Here is a 17,214-nt window from a genome sequence, read left to right on the forward strand (position 1 = left end):
CCACCACTCTCTCCCTACCCCCCACTCCCTCAGTTTGTTTTGTGAGATTAAGAGTCCCTTATGGTTTGTCTCCCTCCCCATCCCATCTTGTTTCATTTTTTCCTTCCCTATTCCCCCACAAGTCCTTCACCCTACCTCTCAAATCAGGTGTTGGCTTCTTGACAATGATCTATTATATGGCTGGCACTGTGCTTAGTTCTGGTTTTCTGTTGCTTTTTGAAGCCCCCTGAAATTTTTTTTTTAAAGATTTTATCTATTTATTTGAGAGAGAGAACAGGAGGAGGGCCGAGGAAGAGGGAGCAGCAGACTCCCCACTGAGCAGGGGGCCTGATGCAGGGCTCTCCATCCCAGGACTCTGAGATCATGACCCGAGTTGAAGGTAGACACTTAACCAACTGAGTGACCCAGGCACCACCACCCCGTGGAATTTTTTTCAAGCATTTTGAAAAATAAAAGTGTCTTTTCCCACATAGGAACTAATTTACAGCATTTCACTTGTTTGTTTCCTTTTATGTAGGGAACCCCAGGATTACCTGGCCCACCAGGACCAATGGGACCTCCAGGAGATAGAGTAAGTTTTCTTGGGCTGGCTCTGATGATGTTGCATAGGACATCACATTGTTGCCTATTAATTAAAAATCCTCCACAATTCAGTTTGCATGGCTGGAGATGCAGGACCCACAGATCCTGTGGAAGATTGAAAAACTATTATCAGTGACCACCTGACACCAGATCAATCAATGAAACAAAATGGTGGGACTTTCGGCAGGTCCTTGAAATTTTCATTTTGGGAATTTTAGAAAAACTTATCCTATTCAGAAAAAAGTTCATAAAAGGAGTTTTAGCCTATTAGAAGGAGATTCAAGAATCCTAACAAATGCTTTTAAATCACAAGATTAAGTTCTTTTTATGAGGCAACTTTTATGTAACTGAGCATGGTCTTAATTTTCATGGCATTTTCTATGAAGTCAGGACATCTTTTCTAACACATGTGGAACTCAAATTCCATCTTTACACCTTGAGGATGGGACAGACAACTGTCTTAATAGGAATTTTGCTTCTTTGTGGCAGCTTTCAAGTCTCTCTTGATTTGTGATGGAATCAGTGTAGGAAACCTCATCTTTTCTAGGACAAGTAATAATAAGCACAGTGGACATATCTTCTGTGTTCTATTCAACATTACAGGATCATTTGGTTTCATAGGAAATGATGAATACTTTAATAAGAGATTTTAGTGTCACTCAGAACCAAGGAACTGTTGACTTTTCAGTATCTTAGGGTTTAGACAACAACCTGGAGTAGTCTATAATCTGACTAATCAAGTTAAAGCTTGTGATTAGCAGCAGGATCTGAGAGAGCTGACACTAAAATAGCTATCACTAACACACTGATTTTCTAACCTTAATACCTCTAAGACACCAGGCAGAAGAGGAAGGTAATTCAGTTGGTGCAAAGATTTGCCCAGATAATACTGAATGGTGGATGATATGCCAGTGAACTTTATTTGCCTACTTTTGAGTTTGAGAGAGAGAGAAGTCAGAGAGAAAACTGTGTTCTTTGGAAATCTGTGATCTGGAGAGGTACTTATATGATACATTCTTCTGACTCTTTTGAGACTGGTATTTCAGTTTTTTTGAATTCTTACTTTATTATAAAAGTAAGATTGCAGAGGTGACAAGTTGGTCTATTCAATTAGAGGACAAAACCAAAAATACTGCAATTAAGTAATGATGGGCTGACTCACTTGGTGCTGTTATTGAGGAAGTCTTATTGTAGCCATCACGTCCAGCCTACAGATAAGGTGGGTCGCCAGTGATGTCCCATCAACAGGTTCTTCCTGAACTGGTGATCAGACAGCCATTGCCACCATCACTGCCTCTCTGAAAAAACGAGGGAATGGGAAGATTCTATGCTTTTTTGCTTTTTCACTCTCAGACTCTAATCTGTGAATCCAACTTTGTAGTAAGGCCCCCCAGATCTCCCAGGTTGAGATCATTTCAGGAAACCATTCCCCTTTTTCTCACCCAGCCTTGTTCACCTACCCACCACTTAGTTTCCTACCATGAATACTGAAAGTAGGGTGCACAGCTGATAGAACATAATCAACTTTGGAAAGTTAGATAGACTTTGATACAGGCATTGTGGCTGAAAAGAAAAGGAAGGAAAAGAGAAAAGAAAAAGAAAAGGAAAGAAAGGAAGAGAGCTAGAGAGAAAGAAAGAAAAGGAAAAGAAAAGAGAAGAGAAAAGAATAGAAAAACGAAGTCTGTGGTGGAAGAGAAGAGAAGAAAGCTCAGGAGAGCAAGCCCAAGGACCACAGTGAGGAAGGAAGAAGACTTGTTACCAAGAAGGAGTTGGTAGGAATTGAATATGTGGGTTGTCTCCAGCATAGATGATTTTCAAAATGAGGCAGAGCTTTGGCAACTGTTAGAAAGAAACAAAAGAAGAGAAGTGAGTTGGGGCAAATCAGAGGGGGAAAAAAACCATGAGAGACTGTGGACTCTGAGAAACAAACTGAGGGTTTTGGAGTGGGGGGAGGGTTGGGTGAGCCTGGTGGTGGGTATTAAGGAAGGCAATTATTGTATGGAGTGCTGGGTGTGGTGAGTAAACAATTTTGGGGAAAAAAATGAAAAAAAAATTAAATTAAATAAAAAAGGAAGAAACAAAAGAACTTCATATATAGGTATCTAGTACATGTGTATCTATGAAAACAACCATGGATCTTCTTAGCCAGCCTCAAATAAGGGGAAGCAGCAAAAACTACTGCAGCTTTGAAAGTGGAGAATAAAATAAAATTATAGCACTAAGTCCTGCAGATGGCTCAGGGGGCAGACCTCTGAGGATGTCAGAATGAGATCCTTTTCACCCCCAACTTAGATATATGTTTCTTCTAAAAGAAAGTGGTTGATCAGACCTAAGTGTTCATGAATGGATAACATATATATGGTTCAGCCTTAAAAATAAGAAAATCCTGTCATGTGCAACAACATGGATTAAACTTGAATTTGGAGGACATTATGGTAAGTGAAATAAGCCAAGCACAGAAAGAGAAATACTACATGATCTCACTTATGTATGGGATCTAAAAAAAGTAGAACTCACGGAAACAAAAAGTAGAATGGTGGTGGCTGTGGGGGTGGGGTGAGGGGAAATGGAGAGATGTTGGCTAAAGCTACAGTGTTGCAGTTGTCAGGTAGGATGCATAAGCTTTGTAGAGCTAAGGCACTATAGAGCTATAGCTAAGGCTATAAGTCTATAGCATGGTGGCTATAGTGAATAACACTACATAGTATGCTTGAAATTTGCTAACAGAGTAGATCTTTAAATGTTCTTGTTGTACTCAAGAAATGATAACTGTGTGAGGTGGCTATATGTCAATCATCTTGGTTGTGGTAATCATTTCACAGTGCATGCATACACCAGAACATCATGCCGTGTACACCATAAACACATACAACTTTTATTTGTTAATTATACTTCAATAAAGCTGTGGGGGTAGGGGAGAAAATGGCTTATCAGAAAGTTCTTTAGCTGACTGAGGAGGATTATTTGGAAATATAATACTCAACTAAACAAACAAAAGAGTGTCCTATAGACGCTGGAGAAATTTAGATGGGAGAAATGCCATTTGAACTGCTAAGCAATACCACCGGAGCCTTTTTCTTCTTCAATGGCTCTCAGAAGAAATGGTGATGTTATATCAGATGAGCCTGGAGTCTGTTTTTTGTGAAGCAGCCCTGGATCTCCCTGAAAACAGTCTGAAATCTTTATCTGTTTAAGTTTCTGGGGAAAAAAAAAAAAACAAACATTGAGAGGGGGTGGTGGTGGTGGAATATTTCTAACACAGTTTTATAGAGATAATTGAAACGTCCTCTGGTGTAAAATCAATGGAAGCATGGATACTGAATGCAGGCAGTTATCCAAATGCTCTTGAGTTTTGCTAGAATCCAAAAATATGGATGAAATTATCACTCTTATTCCCTGCAGAAAATGAGACAAAAATCTCCTTTGACAGAGGAATGCAAGAACTATAAAAAAGACCTGACTCCGAAGTCCTCTGCTGAATTTCAGAGCTCTCACTGTTGGAATGAATGCTAACTGGGTAGCAGAGTGACTCATTCTGGGCAGAGGTCATCTGGCACTTGGATGGAGGCAGGTTCTGAGAGCCTGCAGGACGGGTGGGGCGCTGCGGGGGCACATCTCTCCGCCCAGGCAACCTGACACCCATGGGGATATGGCCTTCTGTGCCAGATGAGGAGAGACAAACCACTAAAACATTAGCTGAAGATCTGAGGATTTTCTTTCCAATGGAAGACAGTTAAGACAACTTCACACATTTCCAAGGTCTAAGAGAGAAATGCCCTAGGGGTGGAGTCATCACTGGCCCTGCCCTTGGCTGTCTGGCCATTGTTTAGGAAGGAAGGAGTTTTTACTCAAGTGGTTGGCCTTTCCTTCATCTTTTATGATACCATGAGTTTTGGGCAGCAACATTTCCTTTCCTCCCACTTTGATTCTTTCTGGGCTAGTTTGTGGACATTGATATTTCAGTAGAAAGGGTTAGTCGTGCTCTAGGCTTCGTCACACTCATACACAAGCAAAAGCTAACATCTTTATAAAAGGAGTCTACCTTCTTCAAAGAAGACTCTTAAAATTACTTTATTTATACTGTGTATTTGAATAAGTATGGAAAGTACTCAGTTAAAGGCATAGCATAAATTCGAGAGCATTTTTTGTTTTCATATTGGAAGTTTACTTGCTGTTGGGTACTTCACTCTTAGTCATCTTTTTAGTGTCTTTCCTTTTCACTCGGTGATTATTTCACTAATCCATCATTAATTTTATGTTTACAATAGGGCTTTACTGGAAAAGATGGTGCAATGGGACCCAGGGGCCCCCCCGGGCCGCCGGTAAGAACTGAATGGATTATATTTTTGTCTCCCCACCTCACAGCCCCTACCCCAGCTGGTAGGGAAAAACCCAGTAACCTGGCCTTTGAGGCACATTCTATCAGTGCTGTGGGTACACTGTCAAGGGAGCTGTTGGTTTTTTTTTCCTAGATCAAAATGGGCTACTGAAAACGGATGTGTTAAAATATAGAGTCTTTCTTTTTAATCAAGTTGTATTTGGAAAAATAGAAAAATACCCCTAACTAACTTGGCCACTGGCTGGTTGGTACTCCTATTTCTTCCAATCCCATGTTGAGTGGTAGGGTTTTAAGACCTTACTGATGATTACTTTCTGTTCTAAGATTTTGAGGATCTATGCTGTCATATTTTGATTTTATTGATATTTATTGCTGAGCACTACTGGTCATTCGGAGAAAATAAGTTTCATCCAAGTAGGTCTTCTATTTAAGATCTTTTGGGAAAATACTGAAGCCAATGATTTGGAAAGTTATCATCTATATACTTGTGTATGGGTGAGATCATAATGAACTTCTGTGAAGTGCTGAAAGTTCTTTGTGTCTGATGGGAGGAGATGATGATTTGAGTGTTATGTGTTAAAATAATGTTATTATTCATGTTTAATATATATGTTCTCAGGTAGAGGAGAGTGTAAATGTATAGTAAACTTGCATTTTAAATATTTACTATGGAGCTGACTTAATATTTGCATAATTGACAAAGGATTAACTGCCCTAAAAAGTTTGATGATTCCCTTTTAAGGAAATTTGGGGCTTTAGAACATAAAGTATTAGTTAGGAGATATTATAAATATTCTATGAAAAATATGGCCAAGACTTTCAAAGCTGTGTTAAAAGCAACAGGGAGAAATTCTTATGGTTTGGATGGGATGAGGGGTGCTGACATGATAGAAGAAAATGGAAGTGTAGAGAAGGCACCAAAAAAAAAAAAGTGAATGTCTGGGCGGAGAGCAGGACTCCCAGGAACAAGGGTTTCTGGGATTTAGCACAAACCCAGCTACTTTCTTGATTTCTTCCCCAACCATAGTTTTCACTCCTCTCTTTTGATGGGTTTTCTGGTTTTGCAACAGAGATAAACTGAAAAACAGGGATTGCTTTCTGCAAATTCATTTAGTAACCAATCTATTAGAAACACAGTCTGTGAACTGTGAAACTGTGTGTATTTATAGATTTTCTCCAAATGGTCCTAAAGTATGTTTGAGAACTATCCACTCCATAAGACTGAGAATTATTAAGATTTTCTTTTTCCTTCATGCTGTCTTGAAATTTGTTTTTACTCTTCCCTGTTAAATGCAGTTTCTGAGAAGGCTTTTAAAGCTGGCCACGTTGGCTAGTTTACTTGAGATGGGATTTTTCTTTCATTGTCTCCTTCCTTTTCTCTGCCTGGCCCATTTGTTGCAGGGAAGCCCAGGCTCCCCAGGCGTCACAGGACCGAGCGGGAAACCAGGAAAACCCGGAGACCATGGCAGACCTGTAAGTGGACAGATTGCATGTTGTGATTCCTTTTCCCTGTGGCCATAAATAAAGAGGATGCTGCAAGGTTTTGACCTGTTTATGTTACCCGGGCTGTAATGGGTTGGAAGCATTTGTTGAAACTCTGCTAAACCCCTGGATTTCACTTGGTACCAGTTCTAAAGTCTTCTCTCTGAGTTATAATATTCGGGGATGAAAATTGTGGTCATAGGGTTTCTTTAAAAGGAGAATGGGATTTTGAGCCAAGGCACATATTTCTGCACTGTATAAACACTTGAAGCTGGCTCAGCAGAATGATGCTTTTATTTAGGAGTGGTGTGCTGCTTAAGATAGAAAATACGTGGTGGTGGTTCTTGGTGCCTCAGTCCCATCCGGAGTTTGCAGATGTTAACCCTTCCTGAAATTCATCCAGGCACGCCTTCCCTCATTTCCCTTTCACTGAGGATGCTTGAACAGTAGTCTCAGGTTTAAAAGGATTTCTCTAATCCACTCCTTTACTTTTTTATGGGGCCCTTTCTTTCAGCCAGATGGTTTGGTTAAAGTAATAGTTAAGATGGCATCATGTGGATCTGGTGTTTTCAAGTTAGTACCTCCAAAACTGAATGTGAAGTGCCTGAAATTACAAATCCAGAAGTATTTGCAATCACTGTGGAGCATCATCTTCTTCTATATAGCCTTTTTCTTCTTTATAAGTATGAAGTGTGAAAATATTTTTTTAGCAGTTTGTCTGAATTGAATTCTAAGAGCTAGAAGTTCATGTTGAAGATAATGAAGTCCAACTATTAGCAATGACACAAATTCATTGGGGCTGTTCTCTGGACAGAACTCTTTTTTTTTTTTTTTTAAAGTATTGTCCAAGTCATATAAATCCCAAGCTTAAAAACTGTTTAATGTCAAAGAAACTTAGGGTAGAATCTTTATGTGACAGGACCTGCCTTCCCTGTTTACATAAAATTAAGCAAACAGCATAAAGATGAAAGGACTCCTGATACACTTTATCATCTGTGAGTACCCCAAAAGATGCATTTATTACTCTCTTTTCCTCAAAGAATCATAGAAAAAGCTTCACAAGAGCAGTTTAAAGCACATGAAACTTTTCTACCCATTCACAATTCTGTTTCATTAGAGTTTGACTGAAATGGAGTCTCACGTAAGAATCTACCTGATGTAATTGATGTCTGGAGCTAGAAACCTAAAAGAAACTACTGCTCCCTTTACTTGAAATGTGATCTCTAGATACTGGCAATAAAGATGATTTCTACAAATCATATATACTAGAACAATCTCAGAGTGGCAGTAAATCACGCACACACACACACACACACACACACACACACACACACCAGGAACAATCTCAAAGTAGCAGTAAATGTAGGAGAAAAAAATTCCTTGCAATTTACAGAAGGCTCCAAACTGAGTCGTAATAGTGTTTCCATAAGAGTCTAATATTCTTGGCAAAGGGAGCACTAAACTCCATTTCTTATTATAATCTGGTAACATTTGTTTGGACCTTAACCACCCTCTTTTCTCCCTTTATTTTCCTCATCCTTCAAAGGGGGAAAATTGTTCTTTCTTTTCTTCTCTTTTCTGACATTCCCTTAATTTCTAAAACTAAAACTAGAAGATGGGTGTATAAAGGTCTTAGCAAAGAGCTCGGTTCAATCACTGTTAGCTCATGTCGTTAGCTATGGTCACCTGTTGGTATGTTTTTGCTAACCTGTAACACACGGTGCTGTGTAGAGGATGTTTTAAGGAACTGCTTGTGGAATTTCTGCAGTCATTTATTCATCACCTGTTCAGTGCCTAACTGTGTTAGTCCGTGTTCCAGGGTCTGGAGATAAAACAAAGTCTCTGTAAACAAGACAAAGTCCTGGTCTTCATGGAGATTCTTCTAGTGGGGGATATAGACCCAAAATGTGTAACTAAACACTATAGTTTCTGGTGGTATTGAATGATATGAAGAAAAAGGAAATGGAGTAAGGGGTCAGGGAGTTGTTGTGATAATGAGAAGGTAGTTATTTTAGCTATAGTAGTCAGGGAGCCTCTATGAGGAGGTGACACTATAGTGATGTGAGGAGGAAACTGTTTGAGGATCTGTGGGAAGAAGAGCCCAGGTATGAACAAAAGCCTGGAGGGAGGAACGAGCCTGGCAAGTGAAGGAACAGCAGAGATGCCTGCGTACCCTAAGTGAAGCGTATTGAAGGGGAGAGGGATGACAGGTGAGGTCAGAGAGCTGGGTGAGGTGATCATGAGGACAATCTAGTCGATGATATGGAATTCTTATTTCATGCTAAGTGTAATGGGGAGCCCTTAGAGGCAAAGAAGTGACATAATCTTATTTCCCTTTTAAAGATATCACTCTGGCTTCTGTGTGGAAAACAGACTCTACAGGGGCAAAATGGGAAAACAGGAAGACCAGGAAGATAATGGAGTTGTTGAGGCAAAATACTTGGAGGTTGTAAGAAGTGGTTTGGTGTAGGATGTTATCGGAGTATCGGTTTTGTCAGTGGTTTGGATGTTCCTTCCATGATCATGTTTGGCAGCCTAGAAACACATTACGGAAAGACAAAAACTTCTTGCCTTTAGAGAGCTTTTTTTAAGATCCTCTTCTGGGCCAGTGAGAGGCTTGACCGAGGAGGGACAAATATTCTGTCCTGCATTTCGATTGAGTTATTTAGTAAGAGAGGTGCATGGTTCCTTTTATACTCAATGCACATGCACACACAATAATTGGAGGAAGTCAGAGATGTATATTTAGTTAGGAAATTGACCAAAAGCCCCCCACCCCCGGTTCTTACTGGAACTGAACTCGGATTAATCTCATGGATGAGCTACAATAAGAAGCTGAGCTACCCAGCCATAGTGATGTAAAGGAAAGCATAATGGTACCAAAGGCAGTTTCTCATCTATATTTTAGTTCCAGGCTTATACTGTGAAGAGCATCATAAATGTATGTAGAGCACGTAACTTCTAAATGTGTGATCATAAAATTCCCATTTCATGGGGCACCTGGGTGGTTCAGTGGGTTAAACCTCTGCCTTGGGCTCGGATAATGATCCCGGGGTCCTGAGATCGAGTCCTGCATTGAGCTCTCTGGTCAGGAGAGCCTGCTTCCGCCTGTCTCTCTGCCTACTTGTGATCTCTCTCTTTGTCAAATAAATAAGTACAATCTTTTAAAAAAATAAAAAGATAAAATAATAAATAAAATTCACATCTCAGCACTAATTTGGAGGCTATGTGCTTTGAGAGAGACAGAGAGACAGGGAAAGACAGAAAGTTTCCTTTTGACAGACAGGCAAATTGCAAGCAACATGGTTAGAAAGTTGCTGTGTCATTTTGCTAATCTGTTAGAAAGCAGACCTTGGTGTCTTTCATCATGTGCCTTCATGAATCATTTTAGATCATGCTTGTCAACTTCTAATCTATGAAATTACTATATTTCAGGGTCCATCTGGGTTGAAAGGAGAGAAAGGCGATAGAGTATGTATTTCTTAAAATCTGATTTACATTTATTTTGTGTGTTAAACATTGAAGTCTGAAACTATAGAAATAATATGCTAATGATTCTCATTGATTTAATTATCAAGGGAGACATTGCTTCCCAGAACATGATGCGAGCAGTTGCAAGACAAGTCTGTGAACAATTGATAAGTGGTAACATTTCTTTTCATTTTTAATGTATGAATGGTTTTTAAATTTATTGCTGGAGAATGCAGAGTTGAGTCATAAAGTTTCTAAGATATATGTTTCTATTTCATTTTAATGAACTTGTATTTTTATACATTCTCAGTTTTGGATCTAGTTAGATAAAACTAGTGATATTTTAATGATTGTCATGAAGATAAAGTAAGAACCCAGAGTAAAATAATCACCTGTTATCCTATACTTGATCTGATGCAAAATCATATTTTGAAAGGGCTTTTCAGTTTCCTTATTAGGATTTTCAATGATCTTCATCTGGGTATATGTAGAAGCAACAGACATTGGATTTTCAAAGTTATAAACTGTAACTATAACTTTGAAACTATAAACTATAAGTTATTCTATGACTTTAAGGAAGGAGGCCCATCAAGATTAATTTGATCACAGAAAATACATTTTGGTGGGGACCTTTTTATTGCTTCCTTATTTTTCAGACTCTTTCTTCTTATTCTACAAAGCTTACCGAGTAGTAAAGTTCAGTGCCCACAAACCAAGTATGGCCTTAAACTCAAGGTTCCCTGTTTCAGGAGTCTTAACAGTGTTTCTTCAGGTCTCATCCCGAGGAACACCTGCTTTAGAATCACCTTGTTAAAAATGAGGGCTCCTGGGCCACCCTAAACATAGCAAATCACTGTCTTTGGACACGACGCCCAGAAATCTCTATTTTTCAAAGGATCCCATAATTGATTCCAGCTGAAACCACAGCCTATCATTCTTAGACACACACAAAAATGGTATACTTCCTTACTTTAAGAAAGGTTCTCTTTTGAGTGACACCATCTGGCAAACCCCAGGGCTTTATATCAGAGGTGTATTAAACTTTCACAACTCTTTTATGGTTTATAGTAATGCTGTGGCTTACTGCTCAGTAGTTTGTGGAGACAGTTGTTTATCGGGGATCATTTTGTTTTGGATGGCTGGAGTGTTATTTTTAGGCTTCTAATTAGAATGTGTCTTGGAGGGGAAGGAATGGAGATGGATTGCACTAGACCCTAAGAGAAAAGAGTTTCACCATCTCAATCCCTTCCCTCCTGGGTTTCTTATTAACAAGTCTTCTTTCTGTTTGTAGGTCAGATGAGCAGATTCAATCAGATGCTGAATCAGATTCCAAATGATTATCACTCCAGTCGCAACCAACCAGGCCCACCGGGTCCCCCAGGCCCCCCAGGCAATGCGGGAGCCAGAGGTGAACCAGGACCTGGGGGGCGACCAGGCTTTCCTGGCACACCAGGGATGCAGGGACCCCCGGGTGAACGAGGTGTGTGTCTCCGGCTGCTACGCAGGGATAAAGGAAGGAGTTTGCAAGTGTGGGATCTGGATAGGTTGAAAAGCATGTGGAAGATGTGGTCCATATACAGTATAGAGTATTATGCCTCCATCAGAAAGGACGAATACCCAACTTTTGTAGCAACATGGACAGGACTGGAAGAAATTATGCTGAGTGAAATAAGTCAAGCAGAGAGAGTCAATTATCATATGATTTCACTTGTGGAGCATAACAAATAGCATGGAGGGCAAGGGGAGATGGAGAGGAGAAGGGAGATGAGGGAAATTGGAAGGGGAGGTGAGCCATGAGAGACTATGGACTCTGAAAAACAATCTGAGGGTTTTGAAGGGGCAGGGGGTGGGAGGTCGGGGTACCAGGTGGTGGGTATTATAGAGGGCACGGATTGCATGGAGCACTGGGTGTGGTGTAAAAATAATGAATACTGTTATGCTGAAAATGAAAAAAAAAAAAAAAGAAAAGCATGAGGAAGACTGAACTTGGCAAACTGCTTTAACCATTCTTGTTTGGGCAGCCCAGGAAGAGCTGTGTGTCCATGAACCTGTCTTTTCATTAAGGCAGCCCCAGGCCATCGAGATCTGTATCAAAGAACACAGGAAGATTTTGTCAGGAGATCTCAGCAAAGATAATGCTATGTACTGATGGTTGTTGTCCTTGTTGGTGGAAGAAACCGTATTCTGGCAAACTCACTCAGACACTAAAATCTGATTAATTATTGTGACTACCAAGAGTTGGGCTCCAACTGAATGTACTTAAGCAGCCCTACAGTTTTAGATCCAAACTCTTCTGGTGCCTTTATTCAGGGCCTGGCACCAGTCTTACGTGTTTGTTTGGCTTTAATTTCATAGTAGATAAGTGTCATTGAAAGAAAAAAAAGAAAAATAGGATTATTTGATTCCAGATGTTTCAGGACTTTGGTGTTCGCTTTTGTTAAAGCAGCAGTTAATATTCCGGAGAAGATTCAGAGACTTTGGTAATTCAGACGGTTTAGATGCTGTGTGGTAGGGCTACTGAAGATAAGATACCTTTAAGATGTTTCTCAATGAGTTGTAACTCTTCATTCAAGATTCCTGTTCTTAATTACTGTTTCTAAAAAAAAAATATATTAGACATGTTTGTTTTCTTCAAATAATTTTCCCCCTGACTTGTAGCGAGATTTGTTTCTTGGCCATGAATCTGGAATTACCCAAATGTCTAGAAAGAATTTGGCTTCAAGAGTGAACTTCTGTGAAAAATTGGGTCCTGCTTTCACTAAAAGAAGTGAATTACTTGAATTAAGCATTATCAGTTAAGATGAAAACTACATATTTCCGGATAATTTTCTCCCTGTGCTTTCTCTTTTTGTCCTCGCTTAGGGTTGCCGGGAGAGAAGGGCGAAAGGGGAATTGGGTCTCCAGGACCTCGAGGGTTGCCTGGCCCCCCAGGTACGTGTGCCCGGGCATCAAATAAGTAAACAGCAGAAACACTGGGAGAGTGTACAGCCCCAGGAGGTTGATTCACAATCTCCTCCTCTTCGCTTCAGTCAGGACTGCCACCATGAATGTATTTTAACAGGAAGTTCAGCTTGGATAACCTTCTCATTTTTATGTTCTCTTTGTTCAAAAAACTGTTTGAGTGGGTTTCATTAAGCCTTCACTGTAACTTTAACATACGAGGGTATGAGTTTTAGTGACACAGAGGGTTGCTGTTTTCGTTTTTATGGAATTCCTATTTGTTTTGTTTGACCCCATGGCTTTTCAGGATGGTGTTATTTCCTGTTTCTTCTGGTATTGTTCAAGAGGTTGCTAGCAGACAGAAAATACATTCTTATTAAAAAGCCTGACACATTGCAAGATTTCATTCTCAGTTTCTTTATTGATGTTCTGGAAAGAAATAGTAGCCATCCAGTGGTTTTATGCATTTTGTTTCCTAGACTGAAAATGAATTTTTGTTTTTCTTCATTGTAAGGCCCATGAGACCCTTGAAAGGTCCATAAGGTCAGCCCTAGTAGTTACATCTTTACATTTACGTTAACTGTAAATAAGTACAAGATCCAGAAATAACATCCCTCTGCATAGTCTGGAGGTGTGGAGCAGGCACTCCCATGTTTTCCTGGCAGTCTGATGTGGCTAATATAGCCATTTTCTTCAGAGAGTTTTATCTCTGTAGGAGTGGGAGCCATCCGGGGAACTCATTGATAGCTTTAGTTTGGCTTAATTCAGTTTTCTTTGAATAAAATCGTTAAAGCAGTTACCTCTCTGTCATTAACTCTGGATGGATCATTGGTAAGAAAGTTCCACACGTTGGTTCATACCGGTGATCTCTTAAGGAAATATTTTCTTACCATACCCTGTGTGTCATATAGTTTTGAGAAGTGTTGATTGCCTCAGGAAATGTATTTAACAAAAGGGGAAATCTTTGTTTTAACCCCGTACTAGGTCCACAGGGAGAATCCAGAACAGGTCCACCAGGGTCCACAGGATCAAGAGGTCCCCCTGGCCCCCCGGGTCGTCCTGGAAACTCAGGTATCCGAGGCCCCCCAGGTCCTCCTGGATACTGTGACTCGTCGCAGTGTGCCAGCATTCCATACAACGGACAAGGCTATCCAGGTATGTTGTTGCCAGTGTAGGAAACCAAATTCACTCGAATTAAGAACCTTTATGGAAATCAAGTTCCCTAGGATTGAAGGAAGGTTGATTTGGGGATTTCTTGAAGATATCAACTCTTTCAGTTATGTATTTTGATTATGTAGTAACATTGTTCTCTCTCAAAGCATAAAACATTACTTCATTGTTAGGAGTTGAATAATTATTTGCATTTGCTCTTCCTTCCTATATTTCTACATTTGCCAAATCACATTGTAAACCTCTCCTTAATTTCTTTAGGGAGTTCAGAGAATGCTATCAAATGACTTTTTTTTTTTTTTTTAAACCTAAAGATTGGGAACAGGGATTTGTTGAATATAATTTTAGAATATCAAGAGTACATACTAAAAAATTGTTTTAGGAATCCAATGTTTAGGCAAACCACTTGATATCATGGTGCAGACAACTGAAAATAATTCACTGTCTCATGCTATCCATAGTATTAACATGCATAAAATCTGGGACTTGAGTTTTTCAAAGAGTTGGTAGTGCAGATCTAGTGTTTGACCATTACAGAGGCCAGGTAGCTTGTGTCTACTTTTGGGGTTGTGGGGACAGGAGAGATTATGTTGATCTGGGAATAAAAAAACTCATGTTTTGATCAGTGGAGACCTTTTCATCAGCGCACCCTCAAGCATCTTGCAAGTTTTAAAAATGATACCGCTGTTTGATATGGTTGGCTACTAGCAAATAGTGCATGAGTAGTTGAATATCTAAATATCTATATATCTATATATTTATGTGCATACTTACATATGACCAAAAATAATAATGAATTTTAATGCAAATTTCTCATGCAACTCATTCACAAAATTACAGTTTAAGATAATTTTTATAAGATAAATTTTAATTCCCTCTACCTTATGGTATGTATGAATAACTGGAAATATATGGATATATATATATATATATATTTTAACCATTACATACTTAGATGGATGTGTATATATATTTTTTGCATAGTAATTCAACTTTTAAAAACTATCATCTTTGACCTGTTTCAGGTTCCGGCTAACAAATTTTCTAAGTCGCCAGTGCTGCTTACAGTTTGAATACATGAAAATCCTGTTTCTGAGATGTTTGCGCACGTGCTTATTAGGAAATGAGTCTGTATGGAAATCTCACCACAGATATGGTTAAAGAGCCGGGTGGACATCATAAAGGAGGGTGGAGACTCTTATACTAACTTGAATCAGACAAAAGCAGTGGTGTTAGTTTATAAGCCTGATGCATTTCAGTAATAATGTAGAAAAATATTATTAAAAAAAGAAAAAAAGTTCAAAACCACAACCAAGAGGAGCCTCACTGTTAAAGAGGCGCATAATAAAACTACTAACCAGCGGAGGTTATGCTATTTTGAGAAAAACAATTAACCTGGTTCAAGAGAAATGTTTTATGTAAATAATAAACTAATTGTGGCTTGTAAATGATTTGTATGTGATCCTGTCCACTAAAATCACTTAACAATTCTACAATAAGCTTCTGCATCAAAGCCTGCTGCTTGCTCTGTGCCGAAATAACACCGAATGGAATCTCCTCATCTCTTGCCTGTTAGCCATGTGTCTGATTCAGGGCATGTATCCTATTACTCATTTTTTGTACATGTACTCTCGTTTGGTCTTGTAACTTGCAATTTTCAAACCAAAGTTTTACAGTCACTTTTTCTCTTCCTGTTTTGCTGTAGTCACTGGTGTTCCTTTCCCCCGCGCCCCCCGACTGTAACTCAGTCTGTGGGAGAGACGGCCCCAGAAAACGTCGTGTACTGTATATTACCTGGTCATAGTTGATTTTCGCCTCCACAGTTCGGTTTCTAGGAGCCAATAAAACTTCCCCTTGCCTCCTCATCTTTCCAAATTGTTCTTTGAGTGGAGGAGTTTGAACTCATGAACGGCTGCTTGGGGATTTGTGAAAATCCTACCTAGGTTTCCGCGTTTACAGTTCTTTGGCGCAGCCTCGGGCCCTTTCCAGGTACTTGTGCAATGATTGTATTCACTGCTGGATCCTTGGAGGTTCAAAAAAAAGTGCCATTTCATTATTTGATCATCACCAAATTCTCTCTGCAAATGGACGTAATCAGAACATTGTAACTTATCTATTTATAGTGATGAGATTAAGACTGGAGTGCCATCACCTCGGGTGATGAATTAGCTTTTGCTGTGTGTGTGCCTTCCAAATCATGCCATAACTGTAATGTTGAATCGGACAGAGCCCTACGTGCCCGAGGGCGGGGCCTACCTGCCCGAGCGCGAGCCCTTCATCGTGCCGGTGGAGCCTGAGCGGACGGCAGACGAGTACGAGGACTACGGCGCCGACGAGCCTGGCGACGAGCAGCCTCCCCACGGGCGCTGGCGGCGCGCCCTGCCCCGCGGCGCCCGGCAGTGAACCTGAGACCGCGCACCGGGCGGCCACTCTGGGGGGAGGTGTTGGGATTTTCATTTACAGGTCAGACAGAGCAGTGTACGTCTTATCTGCGATGTTTCTTCCAGCGTTGCTTCATCCAAGAGTACGCTTTCTGACTGTAGAGAACCTTGTTTCTGCAGGAAACCTAGCTCGCTGCACGCAGTTTTGTAGACATTTTTGCCTTTGCCCTTGAAATGCTTGCAAAACATTTTGCTCCCGAAAGCTGCAAGGAGAGAACGTGCCTTGTGACTTCAGTTAGCACAAAGGGCAGCCTCAGTGAAACTCTTAGGTTAAGCAGTAAGTCCTGGAACCCAGAACTACTGTATATTTCCAGAGGGCAGTTCATCTTTTCCAATACTTGTTTGCAATTCAGTTACACCACGATTAAAGTAATTCCCCTCCTCAAACCAAAAAGGAAGAAAAAAACAACTCCATTGCAATTATTTATCTTCCTCTTCTATCTTCTGTTATGCATTAGGGCATAGAATGCTCTTATACATCTCCTTTAACAAACACAAACCTTAAGCCATTTAGCTGAAATTACTGTATCAACTGGATACAGTTCCATATTGCCTTAAACCTCCTTGTTTTAGACACACTAACATTTATGCCAAATTGCAGATTATTCTGCAGAGATGGAATTGCATGTTTGTGTTGTATATTTAGTATGAACTATTTTTTTTTCAGAACATAATGTTTCTTAGTTATCAAAAGCAGTTGGAAAATGTTTGCAAGACTATGAACATAGAATTGCTGCTTTTATATTTTAACTGCAGATTGTGAATTTCACTGCCTTATATTATTTATTT

The 17,214-nt window shown here is 39.9% G+C and overlaps 1 protein-coding gene across 3 annotated transcripts in view; it reads left to right on the plus strand.

Moving 5' to 3' along the window:
* The window catches only part of COL12A1 (collagen type XII alpha 1 chain), a 118,903-nt gene extending 102,422 nt beyond the window's left edge, over nucleotides 1–16,481 (plus strand). For 2 of the 3 annotated variants that reach the window (XM_059400140.1, XM_059400142.1), the window contains 9 exons: nucleotides 518–571; nucleotides 4,851–4,904; nucleotides 6,323–6,394; nucleotides 9,839–9,874; nucleotides 9,982–10,048; nucleotides 11,166–11,354; nucleotides 12,737–12,805; nucleotides 13,799–13,969; nucleotides 16,212–16,481. In XM_059400140.1, coding sequence (XP_059256123.1) covers nucleotides 518–571; nucleotides 4,851–4,904; nucleotides 6,323–6,394; nucleotides 9,839–9,874; nucleotides 9,982–10,048; nucleotides 11,166–11,354; nucleotides 12,737–12,805; nucleotides 13,799–13,969; nucleotides 16,212–16,387 — 888 coding nt within the window. In that variant the 3' untranslated portion in view covers nucleotides 16,388–16,481. Of the gene's footprint in view, nucleotides 1–517; nucleotides 572–4,850; nucleotides 4,905–6,322; nucleotides 6,395–9,838; nucleotides 9,875–9,981; nucleotides 10,049–11,165; nucleotides 11,355–12,736; nucleotides 12,806–13,798; nucleotides 13,970–15,009; nucleotides 15,850–16,211 lie in introns of those variants that run through there. The other variant, XM_059400141.1, reaches the window with a different exon arrangement.
* Nucleotides 16,482–17,214: the final 733 nt, after the last annotated feature.

Source organism: Mustela nigripes, chromosome 5 (genome assembly GCF_022355385.1).
Source record: "Mustela nigripes isolate SB6536 chromosome 5, MUSNIG.SB6536, whole genome shotgun sequence".
NCBI classification, from domain to species: domain Eukaryota; kingdom Metazoa; phylum Chordata; class Mammalia; order Carnivora; family Mustelidae; genus Mustela; species Mustela nigripes.